General features: G+C 57.7%; 3 protein-coding genes across 3 annotated transcripts; 1 reads left to right on the top strand and 2 right to left on the bottom strand.

Moving 5' to 3' along the window:
- Positions 1–1,609: 1,609 nt before the first annotated feature.
- On the top strand, positions 1,610–9,690 carry PFKM (phosphofructokinase, muscle). Its single transcript, XM_083881137.1, has 22 exons — positions 1,610–1,786; positions 2,610–2,683; positions 2,775–2,852; positions 3,183–3,372; positions 4,010–4,175; positions 4,256–4,300; positions 4,387–4,495; positions 4,770–4,865; positions 4,952–5,044; positions 5,135–5,260; positions 5,526–5,590; positions 5,672–5,735; positions 6,059–6,205; positions 6,977–7,047; positions 7,135–7,222; positions 7,336–7,488; positions 7,931–8,095; positions 8,188–8,249; positions 8,464–8,575; positions 8,679–8,778; positions 9,147–9,252; positions 9,362–9,690. The coding sequence occupies exons 1-22, from the start codon at positions 1,696–1,698 to the stop codon at positions 9,507–9,509; spliced, it is 2,349 nt and encodes a 782-aa protein (XP_083737263.1). The 5' UTR covers positions 1,610–1,695; the 3' UTR covers positions 9,510–9,690.
- Positions 9,691–10,328: 638 nt separating this feature from the next.
- Positions 10,329–13,210, bottom strand: ASB8 (ankyrin repeat and SOCS box containing 8). Its single transcript, XM_083881034.1, has 3 exons — positions 12,541–13,210; positions 11,966–12,070; positions 10,329–11,280 (listed from the first exon to the last, which is right to left on the bottom strand). The coding sequence occupies exons 1-3, from the start codon at positions 13,096–13,098 to the stop codon at positions 10,648–10,650; spliced, it is 1,296 nt and encodes a 431-aa protein (XP_083737160.1). The 5' UTR covers positions 13,099–13,210; the 3' UTR covers positions 10,329–10,647.
- A 1,141-nt stretch (positions 13,211–14,351) lies between these two features.
- On the bottom strand, positions 14,352–16,271 carry RNF212B (ring finger protein 212B; the record flags this gene model as incomplete). The annotated part of the gene is made up of 9 exons (XM_083880966.1): positions 14,352–14,408; positions 14,480–14,531; positions 14,617–14,659; positions 14,765–14,828; positions 15,008–15,056; positions 15,349–15,464; positions 15,541–15,615; positions 15,732–15,784; positions 16,172–16,271. The coding sequence occupies 9 exons, from the start codon at positions 16,269–16,271 to the stop codon at positions 14,352–14,354; spliced, it is 609 nt and encodes a 202-aa protein (XP_083737092.1).
- Positions 16,272–16,708: the final 437 nt, after the last annotated feature.

The raw sequence follows: 16,708 nt of genomic DNA, 5'->3' as shown, positions 1-16,708 counted from the left end.
AGAAAGGAGCGGGGTCCGGAAGCGGAGCAGGGCCCGGAGCCGCCGCCGCCGCTTCGCTCCTCTCAGCCGGCCCGGCCGGAAGCGGAAGTGGGACCGGAAGAGTCCCGAGCGCGCGCGGTTCTCCCGGGCTCGGCGCCGTCAGCGAGGAGAATATGGCGGAAGCGGAAGTGAACGCTGGGGGGGGGTACCGGAAGTGGCGCAAGAGCAGGAGAAGCTCATTGCTTGGGAGAAGAGCGCGCCCTCTGGCGGCTTGGCGGTCCAAGGTACCTGCGCACAGAGGAGTCGCTCCCGACGGGGCTGTGACCCTACAGGGAGTCACCCTGCGGGGAGGTGCTGCCCCATAGGGTCACCCTGTGAGGGTCTCATCCTCTAGGGGGTGGCTCTGTCTGTGTGTATCCCCTTACAGCCAGTCCCTACAGCCGATCCCATCACAGCGGATCCTGTTACAGCTGATGCCATTCCAGTTTCTCCCTACGGTCACTCCTGCTACAGCTGGTCCCTACATCCAGAACTGTTACAGCCGATCCCATAACAGCGGATCCCACTAGAACCGATCCCATTACAGTCAGTCCCACAACAGCCGGACCCTACAGCCAATCCCATTACAGCTGATCCCATAATAGCTGATGCCATTTCAGTTAATCCCATAATAGCCGGTCCCTGCAGCCGATCCCATTACTCCGATCCCATTACTCCGATCCCATTACCCCGATCCCGTTACACCGCTGCCCGCGGCCAATCCCAAATCCCAGCCCGTGTCCCGGGCTGTCCCGGGGCTATGGTGGCGCTGTCCCCAGGCCATGGTGGCGGCCCCGCTGTCCCCGGCGCTGTCCCCGGGGCTGGGCCGGCTCCTGGCCCCGGCCGCGCTCTCCTTGGCCGCGATTCTCCTACTCCTGCTGTCCCTGCTGCCCCCCGCCCCGGGCCGGCGGCGCCCCGCAGGTCAGTGCTGCCCCTGGGCACCGGGGACTGGGGCAGTGACCCCCGCGGACCGGGACCGGCACCGAACTGGAGCCAGGACAGGCAGGGAACGGAGACTGGGACCAGTAAGGAAAGCGGTCTGGTACCAGTGAGGAGCGCAGAGCGTGTCCCACAGGGAACACACACTGCGACTGCTAAGGATGGACTGGGACCAGTAAAGGAGGATAAACTGGCGCCAGTAAGGAGTGCACAGCAGCTCCCACTGGGAATATGGACTGGAACCAGTAAGAACAGACTGGCACTGGTAAGGAGGGCAGACCAGTAACCACAGAGAATGCAGACGGGGACCAGTAAAGATAAACTGGAACCAGTAAGACACAGCAGCTCCCACTGGGAACAGGAACTGGGACCAGTGAGGACAGACCAGCCCCAGTAAGGAGGAATTGGGACTGCTGAGGACACAAGACTGGCACCAGTAAGGACAGACTGGGACCGGTAGGGAACAGAGACTGGCACCAGTAAGGACAGACTGGCTCCAATAGGGAATAGAGACTGGGACCAGTAGCGAGGGACAAACTGGTCCCAGTAAGGAGCCCCCCAGTGCCCCCCCCAGCGGGAGTGTCCCGGCGGCGGCAGCGGGGCTGTCCCCGTGTCCCTGTCCCCTGTCCCTCCCCCAGCGGTGTCACTCTGCGCTGGCAGCGCCACCCGGAGAGGGACAGAGCCGCCCTTCCCGCCTTGGGATTTGCCCGAATTTCCCGATTTTTTGCAGGCAGGAAAATGCCTCCGAGCCCCGCGGGAGCCCGGCACCCCGAGACCCTGGGGGCCGGCAAAGCCATCGCCGTGCTCACCTCCGGGGGGGACGCGCAGGGTAAGGGGACCCCAAAACCCCAAACCTCCAGGATCCCAAATCTCCCCAACCCCAAAACCCCCGGGATCCAAAACCCCGCCCCAAATCCCCCCGAATTTCTTCTCCTTTCCCCCCAAAACTCCTCAAATTCCCCGGGATCCCGAAATCCCTGGGATCCCCAAAGCCCCCGCCCCAAATCCCCCCGAAATTCCCCCCAAATCACTAAAAAAACCCCTCCCCACAAATCCCTAAAACGGCTCCTTTTGGGGGTAAAAAACCGGGATTTTGATCCCACAATATACAAGGTTTTCCTTGGGTTGGGGTTTTGGGAATGACCTTGGGGGGATTTTGGGGGTCGGGCAGAGCTCGGGGGGAGTTTTGCGATGCCAGAGGGGAACAACGGTGACAAAATTCGGGGAGGGGACACCAAGGGGACACTGGCAGCACTTGGCCACTGAGCCAAAATAATTGGGATTGCCCAAAATTCCAAGGATTCATCCCCAAATCTGGGATTTTTTCGGGGCTCCCCAGCATGAGGGGCAGATGGACATGGGGGGGGGGGGTGTGCCAGGCCAGCCCCCCCCCCTCTCCCCGAGTGCCCCCTCCCCCCCCCTCTTGTTTGTCACCCGTGTCAGGCGCTGCCACCAAAGGTCACCGGGGCAAAAATAACCCAGGGGGTGGCAGCTGCGGGGGGGGGGAGACACAGGGGGAGGGGACGGATTTGGGGTGTCCCTAAGGGGGTGACAGCTGTAAGACGGGGATGACAATTTTGGGGTGGCTTTAGGGATGTCCCCGGGGGGTGGCAGTGTCCGGGGGGTGACAGAGTGACCGCACTGTCCCGCAGGGATGAACGCGGCCGTGCGCGCCGTGGTGCGCGTGGGGATCTACACCGGGGCCAAGGTGTTCTTCGTGTGTGAGGTCAGTGCCGGCTCCAATCCCAAAATTCCACATCCTCATCCTGAAATTTGGGAAAAGGTGTCGTTTAATCACTGTACACCCCACCCACCAGGGCTACCAGGGGCTGGTGGATGGTGGCGACCACATCAAGGAGGCCACGTGGGAGAGCGTGTCCATGATGCTGCAGCTGGTGAGGGACACGGGCAGAGGGACACGGGCAGAGGGACACAGGGACAGGGGGACACAGGGACAGACAGACACTGGGACAGGGGGACACAGGGACAGGGGGATACTGGAAGATCGCCACCCTGGCTGGGGCGGGGGGAGAGGACTGGGCGTGCTCCTCATTGGCCCCAGTTTGTCCCTCACTGGTCCCAGTCTGAGACCGGGCTCAGCAAAAAAATGACCCAAAACCAGAGCTGCGATGGGGGGACGGACACCGGGATGGACAAAGGGATGGGTGGATGGACAGAGGGGCGGATGGACACAGGGACAGACAGACAGCCCCCACCATCCCCAGGGCGGCACGGTGATCGGGAGCGCGCGCTGCCAGGATTTCCGTGCCCGCGAGGGACGGCTCCGCGCCGCGCGGAACTTGGTCAAGCGCGGCATCACCAACCTGTGCGTGATCGGCGGCGACGGCAGCCTCACCGGAGCCGACACCTTCCGCGCTGAGTGGGGCGGGCTCCTGGCCGACCTGGTCAAAACCGGTACCGGGGGGGACTCTGGGGGGACCCTGCAACCCCACCGGGGTGAGGGAGAGGGAGTGGGGCAGAGGGAAAGGGCGGGGGTCAAAAGAGAAAGGTTTGGTTTGAAAACCACACAAAAATTCGGGTTTTGGCACACAAAAATGCGGAGGTCTTCCCTAATTATGGAAGTTTAGGGAACTTTTGCTTTCCAAGGGGACATTTTGGAGGGGGGATGCAGAGAGAACGGGGGTTTGGAAAGGTTTGGTTCCAAATCAGGATGTGAAACTCAAAATTTGGGTTTTTTCCCTCCTAATTATGGAGATTTGGGGCACTGTTGAAGATGTTTAAGGGGGAACACAGAGAGAAAAGAGGGCGTGGTTCAACAAATCAGTGTTGCACTCGAAAATTTGGGGTTTCCTCCCAAAAGGGAGATTTGTGGCACCTATTCTCCTTAAGGGGACATTTTGGGTGGGGTCCCACATGAGGAAAAGGGGATGTGGAAAGGTTTGATTCCAAGAGTTTTGGTTCCAAAATCAAGGTGTTCTACACAAAAATATGGGGATTTGTCACCTAAAGCTGAGCATTTTCCCCCCTATCAACCCCTGTGACACCTCTACCCCCTGACTGACCATCTGGGGGTGACATCCCCCTTCCCCAGGTGGCATCACGGCCGAGGAGGCGCAGCGCTCCAGCCACCTGAACATCGTGGGCATGGTGGGCTCCATCGACAACGACTTCTGCGGCACCGACATGACCATCGGCACCGACTCGGCGCTGCACCGCATCATCGAGATCGTGGATGCCATCACCACCACAGCACAGAGGTGACAGGGACACCAGTCCTCGTCCCCTGACCCCTCAGTTCCTGTTTTTGGGTGGGTGACACTTTTCTTTGTCCCCACAGCCACCAGAGGACTTTCGTGCTGGAGGTGATGGGGCGGCACTGTGGGTATGTTGTGTTGGCACCTGAGAGGGCTCTTGTCAGCCCAAAAATAGGCAGAAGTGGTTCAAAAGTAATTTTTGGCCCCATTTCAGGTACCTGGCGCTGATCACGGCCCTGGCCTGCGGCGCTGATTGGGTTTTCATCCCCGAGTCACCCCCTGAGGATGATTGGGAGGAGCACCTGTGCAGGAGACTGACCGAGGTGGGAGAGAGGGAGGGATGGACATGGAGGTGGACACAGGGAGGGATGGATGGATGGAGGGATGGATGGATGGATGGATGGATGGATGGATGGATGGATGGATGGATGGATGGATGGATGGATGGAGGGATGGATGGAGGGAGGGATGGATGGATGGAGGGATGGATGGATGGATGGAGGGATGGATGGAGGGATGGATGGAGGGATGGATGGAGGGATGGAGTGAGGATCTCCCCCCGTCCCCATCCCTGTTGTCACCCCACGTTCCCCCCAGACCCGTGACGGCGGCTCCAGGCTCAACATCATCATCGTGGCCGAGGGTGCCATCGACAAGCACGGCAAACCCATCACCTCGGATGACATCAAGACCGTGAGTGGGGACAGAGGGGACAGGGGGACATCCCCCTTTGCTCCCCCCTTTTCGGGCAGTCCCAGAGATCTCCTGTGTCCCCACAGCTGGTGGTGAAACGTCTGGGCTACGACACCAGAGTGACCATCCTGGGCCACGTCCAGCGTGGGGGCACCCCCTCAGCCTTCGACCGCATCCTGGTGGGCACCTCCTTCCTCACCCCGGTCCTAGATGAGGGGACCTGGAGATGCCAGTCCCCCCAGGAGGTGACAGCCCCTGTGTCCCCTCAGGCCAGCAGGATGGGTGTGGAGGCTGTGATGGCGCTGCTGGAGGGGACCCCAGAAACGCCCGCCTGCGTGGTCAGTCTGTCCGGCAACCAGGCCGTGCGCCTGCCCCTCATGGAGTGTGTCCAGGTGGTGAGTGGGGATGGGGGGACACAAGGAATGGCTCCAGACCCAGCCCAGGGATGGTTTCCACACCTGAAATGTCCCCAAACCCTCCAGTGAGTGTCCTCAAACCCATCCCAGGGACAGATCCCACCCCAGGACACCCCATTCCATCCCATTCCAATCCTTCCCAGAACAATCCAATCCTACCTGGGACACCCTGATTTCATCCCAGGATACCCCAATCCCACCCAGGAGACCCCAATCCCACCCGAATCCCCCTCTGTGCCCCCAGACCAAGGACGTCACCACGGCCATGAACGAGGGACGCTTCGAGGACGCACTGAAGCTGCGGGGCCGGTGGGTGGCACCTCTCTGTCCCTGTCTCTGCACCCCAATGTCTACAAAATGTCCCAAACCCCAAATTTCCCTAATTTTTAGGAGCTTCCAGAACAACTGGAACGTGTACAAGCTGCTGGCTCACATCCGCCCACCTGCCACCAAGGTAGGAGGCACTGGGGAGGGCACAGAGAGGGGCCCAACCCAGGACACCCAAATCCCATCCCAGAACACCCCAATTCCACCCCAGGGATGGATACCACCCCAATCCCATCCCAATCCAACCCCAATCCCACCCAGGACACCCTAAACCCACTTCAACCCCTCCCCAGGACACCCCAACCCTGCCACCATCCCCAAGGCCACCTCAGCCATGTCCCCTATCCTCACAGAGTGGTTACAAAACTGTCCCCAAGGCCACCCCGGGCTACCCCAATTCCACTGCTGTCCCCAAGGCCCACTGACCCCTGTCCCTGTTGCTGTCCCCAGAGCGGGTACACGGTGGCCGTGATGAACGTGGGCGCTCCGGCCGCGGGAATGAACGCGGCCGTGCGGGCGACCGTCAGGATCGGCCTCATCCACGGCCACAGAATGCTCGCTGTGCATGATGGCTTCGAGGGGCTGGCCTTTGGGCTGGTGAGATCCTGCAGGGAATGGGGTTTGGGGTGGATTCAAGGTGCTGACATTCGGTATGGTGAGAATCCTGTGGGGGAAAGGAGTTGAGATGGGGAGATCCTTGCAGGATAAAGGGGTGGCCAGGGCATGACAGATTTGAAGGGTTGGATTTTGAGCTGGTAAGATTCCTGTAGGGAAAAGGAGTAGGAAAAGGGCTGGGGAGCACAGGATGGGTTTTAAAGGTTGGATTTTGGGAGGTGGAGATCCCAGAGGGAAAAGCAGGGTGCTCAGGAATGCACAACAGCTTTGAGGGTTTGACTTTTGGGATGGTGAGATTCCAGCAGGGAAATGGGGGTGGAAAAAGGTGGTGGTGAGAAGCATGGGATGTGTTAGAGGGATTGGAGACAATTTGAAGGGTTGCGGAATGCAGAGATACCAGTGGGAAAATAGAGTAGGAAAAGAGTCTGGGAAGTGCAAGATGGATTTCGAGATGGGGTGATCCCTGTGGGAAAACAGTGCAAGAAAAGGGCTTGGGAAGGGGCAGCTGTGGCCCTGCAGGGATGGGGATTCTTCAGGAATTCCTCAGGATGGGGGTGTTTAACCCCTGTCCAAACTCCAGCCCTGCTACGGGTCTGATCTGCTGCTGTCTGGGAGCCAGGGGACATTGTGTGATCCTCTGAGCGAGCTGAGGGAACATTGTGTGATGCCAATATGGCTCTGATAGGGCTGAGGGAGGCCAGTGTGACCCCAGATCCTTCTCCCACCCCATTAACCCCATTTCTCCCCCCCCAGGTGGAGGAGATCAGCTGGAATGCCGTAGGCAGCTGGACAGGGCTGGGAGGATCCAAACTGGGCACCAAGAGGTGATTTCCCCCTGTGTGGGGTCATTTGGGGTCCCTCTGGGGTCCCCACTCTGGTCAGGCTCATCCAGGGGGGTTTCCCTTTCCCAGGACCCTTCCCAAGAAATATTTCGAGGAGATCAGTGCCAACATCAGCAAATTTGGGATCCACGGGCTCATCATCATCGGCGGCTTTGAGGTCAGCGGGGTGTGGTCAGTGGGGTGTGGTCAGGGCATGGCCAGGGCAGGGTCAGTGTCCCCACTGTCCCTCTCCTCTCTCCACTGTCTCCTGATGTCCCCATTGTCCCCCAGGCATTCACGGGTTGCCTGGAGCTGGTGGAGGGCCGGGCACGCTTTGAGGAGCTCTGCATCCCCCTGTGCATTATCCCTGCCACCGTCTCCAACAACGTCCCTGGCTCTGACTTCAGCATCGGTGCCGACACCGCCCTCAACACCATCACCAACGTGAGACCTCAAATACTGCCCCTAAATACCCCTCATCCCAAACACCATCACCAACGTGAGACCTCAAATACCCCCCCTAAATCCCCCTCATCCCAAACACCACCACCACAGTCAGACCCTGATCCTGTAGCCTCTGATCCCAAACACTATCACCACAGCAAGATCCCAAATCTTGTATCCCATATCTCTCCTGATCCCAAACACCATCACCATAGTGAGACCCCAGCGGAAGTCCCCAAATTCTCAAAGCACTTCTCTCACCACCATCACCACACTAAGACCCCGACGGGAATCCCCCAACTCCCCTGACCTTAACTCCCTTTTCCTGACCCCAAACCCTGCCCTACTTCAGACGTGTCGTGTCATCACACAGTCTGCAGCAGGCACTCAATCCTCTGACCCTAAATCCCTTTCCCTGACCCCAAATCCATCCCCATTGCAGACGTGTGACCTGATCAAGCAGTCGGCTGCGGGCACCAAGCGCAGGGTGTTCATCATTGAGACCATGGGTGGCTTCTGTGGCTACCTGGCCACCATGGCTGGAATGGCGGCTGGTGCTGACGCCGCCTACATCTACGAGGAGCCCTTCACCAGCCGTGACCTGCAGGTGGGAACAGCTGTCCCCTGTCCCCAGGGTGGTGTGGAATGAGTGGGTTTCCCTTCCTGACTCTCCTCCTGACTCCACTCCCAACTCCGCAGGCCAATGTGGATCACCTGATAGAGAAGATGAAGACCACGGTGAAGAGGGGGCTTGTGCTCAGGTGGGCCCCGGCTTTGGAGGGAAGACTTGGAGGGGACCTCATGTCACCTCCGTGGGGATTGGGTTTGGGACCAGAGGAATTGGGGTCTCACTGTGGTGATGGGTTAGGGATGGGAGATTTGGGGTCTCACCACAGCGCTGGTGTTTGGGATCAGCAGAATTGTTTGGGATGGGGTGAACTGTGGGATTTGGGCCTGATCCTGTCTCTGCTGTAGGAATGAGTGCTGCAATGAGAATTACACCACAGATTTCATCTACAACCTCTACTCCGAGGAGGGGAAAGGCGTCTTTGACTGCCGGAAAAATGTCCTGGGGCACATGCAGCAGGTGGGAATTCCCTGGGAATGGGGTGAGGGTTTGGGAATTCCCCCGGGAACAGGATCAGGGCCTGGGGGATTTCCCTGGCTCATCTGGGATTCTCCTGGTGCAGGGAGGCAGCCCCACCCCTTTTGACCGGAATTTCGGAACCAAGATGGGCGCCAAGGCTGTGGCCTGGATCACTGGGAAGATCAGGGAGTGCTCTCGGCATGGTGGGTGCTGCTGGAGGGGGGATTCCAAAGGGACCCCTGAGTGACTCTACATTCCTAAAACATTCCCAAAAGGCCCTCCCACAGATTCTAGGGGGTGTTCCCTGCTCCTGGAGGATCCCAAATATTCCCAATCTCCCCTCCAATATTCCTGGAAGGTCCCAAACATTCCCCACCTACACTCCCACGCTTTGTTTTTAGGTTTTCCCCTCCTGGAGCATCCCAAACATTCCCAACCCTTGCTCCAGGAGGATCTCAAACGTTCCCAACTTCCCCTTCCACGTGTTCCCCCATTCCTGAAGATTCACAAACATTCCCACCCTTCCCTCCCACCTCTCTGGAGGCTCCCAAACATTCCCATGTCCCTCCAGGCCGGATCTTTGCCAACACTGCTGACTCTGCCTGCCTGCTGGGGATGCGCAAGCGCAGCCTGGTGTTCCAGCCCATCGCCGAGCTGCGCCAGCAGACGGATTTTGAGTGCGTGTCCCTCCCTGTCCCTCCCTTCCCCACCCCAGGAAGATGGGAAAAAGCCTGGGATCCCTCCCCGGGGATGTCCCCAACCTGTCTGTGTCCTGTTCCCCTTCAGGCACCGCATCCCCAAGGAGCAGTGGTGGCTGAGGCTGAGGCCCATCCTCAAAATCCTGGCCAAGTACAACATTGAGTTGGACACGTCGGAGACGGCACACCTGGAGCACCTGACCCGCAAGGTGCTGGTCTCTGAGGCCACCCTGTGACAGGGACAGTGGCCACTGCCAGTCCTGGGGAACCCCAAAAATCCCCTTTGCCCACAGCCTTTTGGGGATTTTTGAGAAGTGGTCCCCGAGTGATGGTGTATGAGTTGAGGATGAGTGTTGGAGATTGAGGTTTTTAGGGTTAAAAGTCACAAAATAGAGATGTTTCAATAAATTCAGTGCTTGTCCAAGTTTTCCAGGTCTCTGTGAAACCACAGAAAGGTGAGCCTGGACCTCAAATCCCTCCTGATCCTCAGATTTTCACTACCTAGTGTAACAGAGAGGGATAGAAGAGGTGGTATTTGACCTTTCATCCCCAAGGTTCTCCCAGAAAATAATGACGACAGTTTTTATCAGCTTGGTTTCACCTTGGAGAGCTGCTCTTCCATTGGACCCTGGAATAGATCCCAAGAAAACCTTTAAACCAACACCAAAGGGTGAATTCCTGATGGGAAATCTCAGGTGGGAGAGAAGCTCTCAGCTCCACATGGAACTCTCTCTGGAGAAAATTTCCTCGGCCCACAAGAATTCAAACCCTGCAAAATTTCAGTTTTTAGGTGGTTTCACTCTTGATACGGAACAAAAATTATGGATAAACAGGGAAAACTTCACTCTCCATGCTGGAGAAACACCTGGATCTTTGATTTCCAGCTAACACATCCCATAGGATTTCTCTGCCTCCCAACCCTCAATTTCCTGCCTTGGGTCCTTCCTCAAATAAGAATTTTCCTTTAAATCCTTCCTTTTCCAAGGAAAAAAAAAAAAAAGAAAAAAAAAAAAACCACCACAAAAAAAACAAAACAAGAAAAGGGGGAAAACAGATTAATCCAACAGCTGGGATATAATTTACCATCAGAGAGGGATTGTTCATTGCAGGAAGGTGAAAGTGTGGCACAGGGTGAGAAATGGATGGGACAGAGAGGAGGAAATTGAGGGAGCATGAGAGGACAGGGGGGAGAAGTGGAGAGGACAAAATGGAAAGGACGGAGGGAGGAAATGGAGGTAGTGTGAGGGGCCAGCAGAGTCCTAGGTGGCCGAGGGGAACAAAAAGGATGGAGAGGAACCTGGCGAGTCGCGAAGCAAGTGGGGAACCTCTCCCAGGAGCAAGGGGTGATCTGGGGGAAGGGCAGGTGTCCCTCCTTCAGTTGAGCAGCAGCAGGTACTCCTTGAGGCAGGCAGGCAGCGGCAGCTGCTGCACAGCCTGGGGCAGGAACCGCAGGCCAAGAGAACGACGCACGACATAACGCGACAGCGCCTGCAGCGTGCCCGGTGCTGAGCACAGCAGCGTCAGCCTCTGGCACAGCTGCGGGTCCCGGGCCACCTCCCAGGGCAGGCTCCCGTTCTTACGCAGCTCAAAGTGTCCCGTGGCTCTGTACAGCAAATCCAGGCAGGAATCCTCACGCTCTGTGCCCAGGCCCCGCACCAGCAGCGCCACCAGGCGCGAGATGGGGCTCTGGCCCTTCAGGTTGACCACGCGCACCTCGGCGCCGAAGTCCAGCAGGACGCTGACGCTCTCCAGGTTGCCCTTCATGGCTGCCCAGCTCAGGGGGGTGTCGTTGTTGTAGTCCAGGGCGTTGACCAAGGCGCCGTTGGCCAGCAGGGCCCGCACGCACTCGGCGTTGTTTTTGAAGGCTGCCCAGTGCAGTGGCGTGTCCTTGTTGCCGTCCAGGGCGTTGGGGTTGGCTCCGTACTCCAATAAAATCTCCACGCAAGTTTCGTCTTTTTCTGCTGCGTAGTGAAGGGCCGTGCGGTTGTAGCCGTCCAGCGCGTTCACCTGGGGGAGGGAATAAAGGTTTGGGGGTGAAGGAGCGGCCCCAGATGGATTCAGCAGCGAGGAGTCAAAGGTCCCAAATCCCAAATGTAGGGAAAAATGAGGAAGGGTTTTAGCCCAGCAGCCAGAGGAAAATGAGGTAAAAAATCCAGCAAATTTAGGGTTTAATTCTCCATCTCAGTCTCTCGAAAACTCAGTGCAAAAATTTAGGTTTCAATCCTACCTGGTCACCTTCCCAAAATCTCAGTACAAACATTTAGGTTTTAGTTCTCCCTCCCCAACAGCTCAGCAGAAAAATTTAGGTTTCAATCCTTCATCTGCTCCCAAAATCTCAGCCCAAAAATTCCCTCCCTGCTGGGACAATGAACCTTCCCCTGGTGCTGCTTTGTGAAGGGCTACAAAACCATGGAATATTTTGAACTGGAAAAGACCTACAACGATCATCAAATCCAGGCCCTGGCCCTGCACAGGACACTCAAAAATCCCCCGCCTATGCCAGGAATGTTGGCCAAACCCCAATCCCTGGAGCTTGTGCCCCACAACACTTTTTTTGGTAAAAACTTTTTCCCAAAATCAAACTTAAACCCATTAGCTCTAACCCGAGCTCTTTATCAGCTCCTCCCGAGCCTCCTTCCTTGCCCCTTTTCTCGGTGTTTTCCACCTGTTTTCGGTTTTTCCAAAGCTTTACCTCAGCGCCTTTTTGCAGCAGCAGCTCCACGCAGTCGGCATCAGCCACCATGCAGGCGCAGTGCAGGGGTTTGAGGGTGCCGTGCAGGCAGTTCACATCGGCGCCCTGGGGAATACAGGAACCCCTCTGATCACCGACTGTCCCCTTCTCATCCCTTCAAGAAGGACACAAGAACCGCCTCGCGGTCAGCAAATCCCACCCTTTCTCTGCCCTTTCCATTCCTTCGAAAAGGCTTAATTAAGAGAAATCCCGTGGGTTCGTTCGTGAGAACCCTCCCGGTCTTAATCCCGGCTCCCACTTGTGTTTCACCAATTCACTTGTCACCAAACGGTGCCCGGAGACACCCCCGGCCCCAGGAGGGGGGAAGGAAAAGTCTGGAGTCAGAGAGATGCCCTGATCTTCCCCTCCCCGGACCCGAAAACCCCTCCAGGGAGTCCTCACGGCGGCTCTGCAGGGAGCGGGACAGCCAGGGACAGCTCAGCAGTGCCCGTCAGAGGGACCCGGAGCCCCCAGGAGACTCAAGCAGACCGGCCTGGCCGCGGAAAGGGTGGGATGTCCCGACCGCGGTAGCTCACCCGGCCGATGAGATCCTCCACGTTGTCCCGGGGGAAGGAGCGGATAGCGGCGATGGTGCGGATAAGGCGCTCGGACAGCGAATACTTGCTCTGGATGCTCTGCATGATGTACCACATGGCGCAGGCCGCGCCGCCGCATCCCCGGCCGGCCCCGCCGAGCCCCGCGCCAGACCCGGGGCGGGCGTGGGGAGCGGCCCAGGCCGGGTCAAGCCGCAGGAGAGTCTGGAGGTGGAGCAGCGGCTGTTCCGGAGGAATCCGGAGCGGCTCCGGGGGAACTGGGCCGTTCCCGGAGCGATCCCGGAGCAGCGGCGAAAGCGGGCCAAGGAGGACGCGGAAATGCCGCTCACCAGAAGTGACGCCACTCCAAGTGCCCCGCCCGCCTCCTCGCCACCAATCCGGCTCCGGCGTCGCCGCTGATCCCGCTCCCTCCGTGCCTTTCCGCCAATCCCCAGCACCAACCGCCTCTAAGCCGCGCCCCCTAACGTATTTCCACCAATCCGCGCTTTCCCTTGACAACAAAGCCCCCCCCCCCATAAACCCTCTCCGTAGCCCCCGCATTTTTCTCCAGTTTCCCTCATTTTTCCCAATTTCCCTCCATTTCCCCCCAAACTCCGCTTTCCCCTTATATCACGCCCACACAGAGCCACCAACCAATAGGAACGCAGCACCGGCAGCACACCCTCGAAACGCATTCGGGGGCGGGGCTACGCGGTAGAGGCCGCGTCACCTTCTTCCCCCGGCCCCACAAACGGACCCAAAATGGCCCCCAAATTGGCATTTTTTAAAACTCATTTTTAATTTCTTCTGTCCCCAGACGCTTCCAGGGAAGCCCCGGAGCTCCTGTCCAGGAGCCTCGGATCCCTTCAGAGGTCCCTATTTGTCCTTTATGGCCGTGGATTGGGATCCCACTGGGAGCGTCCGCCCCTCGCCGGTCGTAGAGCAGAGCTCTAAATAAAGGAAAATGGTCCTGGCTACCGATTTTCGAGGTGGCTACCGCATTTTGGGGAGTGGCTACTGAATTTGGGGGGGGGCTGGGTTACCGAATTTGGGGATGTGGGTACTGAACTTGGAGGGTTTGTCCTGATTTAGGAGGAATAGGGGTGGGATAAGGGAGGGGCAAGGGGAAGGGATGGAGTTGGAGTCCTCCCAGTAATACCAAGTCCCCCTCCCAGCAACCCCAACACTCCCTCCCAGTGCTCCCAGGAACCCAAATTCTCACTCAGTAACCAATCCCCCCTCCCACTCCCTCCCAGTTACCTTTCCCAGTTCATTCCAGTCCCTCACAGTAACCCTGCTCACAGTGTCCCCACAGCACCCTCCTGGTGCTCCCCATATCCCTTCCCAGTCCCTCCCAGTTTATCCCAGTCTCCCTAGATCCCCCTCTCACCATCTCCCCAGTCCCCTCCCAGCACCTCCCAGTGCCCCCAGTACCTGCCCCTCGCTTGTCCCAGCCAGGGGGAGCACTAAGAGGGGAAAGAGGTGTTAGGAGGCTTTGAGGTCACCCCATAGATCGGGGTCAGCACTGAGGGGCTACTTTGGGATCGCTTGGGATTCTGCAGGGTTTGGGGAGCTCTGAGCTTCTGTGGGGGTTTGGGGTCCCTATGGGACGAGATCAGGGGGTTGCGGTCCCCCCAAGGACTTTTGGGGCCTCTCTGGGGAGAGATCAAGGGTTGGGGTCACACCATGGGGGTTTGAGGCCCTATATGAGTTTTTAGGGTTCCCCCCTTGGAGATGAGTAAAGGGGGTGGGGTTTGGAGCTGAAGGATGGGGCTTGGGGCATTGTTGTGGGGTAAATCCTGTAGGATTTGGGGTCACTCACCCCTGCTGGAGGCCGGAGGGGTCCCTGAATCTCTGTAGGCTATGCCAACCTGGGGAGGGGGCAAAGAATTACAGGAACCTCCCCATTTTGAGGTGGCCCCCATTTGGGGTGAGGTCTCACCTGCCATCCTGAGGTGCTGCAGGACCGGGGGGGCTCCAATGGGGCCAAGCGGCTGCAAAAGAGGGGTGAGAGATTTGGGGAACCCTCCTGTGCGATTGGGGCACCCCCACCCCAAATTTAAGATGCCCCCTCCTTACCTGACCACTTGGCTGCTGAGCTGCCGGCGGGGCTGGGGGGTGACTGGAAGGGAGACAGAAAATTTGGGGGGACTTCTATGAGCAAGGAGGAGATGGGGAGGGGTTTTAGGGTGTGGAAGATCCCCCTAAAGATTTGGGGGACACTTACCTGACTGTGTAGGGGAGGGACGGGGGGTGCTGCTGTGGCTGCTCCAGCGCCAGCTGGGGGAGAGCTGTGGGGAGATTTGGAGGCCAGTTTGGGAAGGAGGGGGGGAAGTTTGGAGGGACAGTTTGGGGGTAAGGGAAAGCGCAGGGGATTATGTGGGGCAGTTTGGGAGAAAGGGAAGGGGCAGGGGGGCTTTGGGAGGCAGTTTGGGGGCCAGGGAAAGGGAAGGGGGACTTTGGGGACCACCTGCATGCAGCGCAGCTCCGCATTCTCCTGGCGAAGTGATTCCAGCTCCCTGGAAAGGAGGAGGATTAAATGGGGGGTGGGAATTCCCCCCATTTGGGTCCCCCCTGTAGGGCAGCTGAGGGGGGCAGAGCAAAGGGGTGGAAGCTCACCAAGATGGCAGCAAATGGCAGAACATGCTGTCACCAACGTGGCAGCAAAGGGTGGGGGTAAGACACTCCCAGAAAGTGGCCAGAAGGACAAGGACTCTTATCAAGATGTTGATCAAGGAGTGCTGCCTCACTTCCATGCCCAGAGGAGCCCAAGATGGAGGTGTGGACCCCTTACTATGGTGTCCCCCTCACCTTCTCCTCTCCCCTAGTTCCTCTCTGGCCTTCTCCAGCTCTGCCTGCACCCGCTGAGCTCTGTCCCGGTGCAAATCCACCAGCAGCTGTGCCTGTGTCATCTGGAAATGCCACACCTGGGGGACAGGGGTCAGTGTGTGGGGTTGGGGACAGCAGTGGAACCTCATCCCTCGTCACCTGTGTCCTTCTCACCTGCGAGATGTGGGCAAGGTGCTTCTGGGCAAGGGCCACCGGGCTCTTGAAGAAAACCTTCTCCTCTGGGCGCATCTGTTGGGCATGGGGGCATCAAAAGGATGGGAAGAAGGTTGGGAAATGAGAGGGGAAAAGGGTGGGAAGGGGTGAGGATGAGGAGACATATGGGGCACAACATGGCGAGCACTGGCCTGCTGGGACAGGGGCAGGTAGCGACAGGTGGTGGCACAGACGGGGCAGGGACCTGTGGGAGGGGGAGAAAAAAAGTGAGAAAAGTGAGAGAAAGAGAAAAAAAAGTCCAAAAGTCTCAAAAACAGTGTTCCTTGAAGGAACTGTACCATTTCCCCTCATTTCAGGGTTTTAAATTGAGACAGGATCCTCCATTTACACAATGCTAAGGGTTTAAATTGAGGGAAAAATCTTCCTTTTTCCACCATTTGAAAGATGGATGTTATGGGGAAACCCTCTTTTCCAAATAATTTAGGAATTTAAATTGAGGGCAGAGCCCATTTTATTTGCTTGAGTTGAGGTGACCCCTCCTTTCCCCCTCATTTTAAAGGGTTAAATAGAAGGAAACTCCCCCATTCTCAGCATTTCAAGGGCTTAAATCGGGAGTTTTCCTCAATTTTACCTGTGCCCCCACAGCCCTCGCACAGGATGTGGCCGCAGGTGGTGATGGCGAACCGGGCACCATCCTGACGGAAACAGCGAGAGCAATGGAACCAGTCCATGGCGGGCCGAGGGTGAGGAGCCGTCTCTGATGGCTCCACACCTGAGAACCTGCGAGGGAGTGAGGGGGAAAGGCAAAGGGAAAAGGGTGAGAAAAGGTGAGACCAAAACTGTATGGAAATGTGAGGGGAAAAGGGTCAGAAATAAGAGGGAAGGGCTGGAAGTGCGAGGGGGAAAATGGCCGGAAATGTGAGGGGAAAAAAGGGCGGGAAACATGAGGGGAAAAAAGAGCGGGAAACATGAGGGGAAAAAAGAGCGGGAAATATGAGGGGAAAAAAGGGCAGGAAATATGAGGGGAAAAAAGGGCGGGAAACATGAGGGGAAAAAAGGGCGGGAAATATGAGGGGGAAAAACAGTGAAAGGTGAGAGGAAAAAAGGGTGGGAAAAAGAAGGGGAGGAAGGGTGGAGAAAGGGGGAGGAAAAGGGGCAGGAAATGTGA

The sequence above is a fragment of the Zosterops lateralis genome (genome assembly GCF_965231275.1).
Source record: "Zosterops lateralis genome assembly, chromosome: 32".
Classification (NCBI taxonomy): domain Eukaryota; kingdom Metazoa; phylum Chordata; class Aves; order Passeriformes; family Zosteropidae; genus Zosterops; species Zosterops lateralis.
The sequence above is the reverse complement of the archived record's forward strand: the minus strand, read 5'-3'. Positions and strand labels throughout refer to the sequence as shown.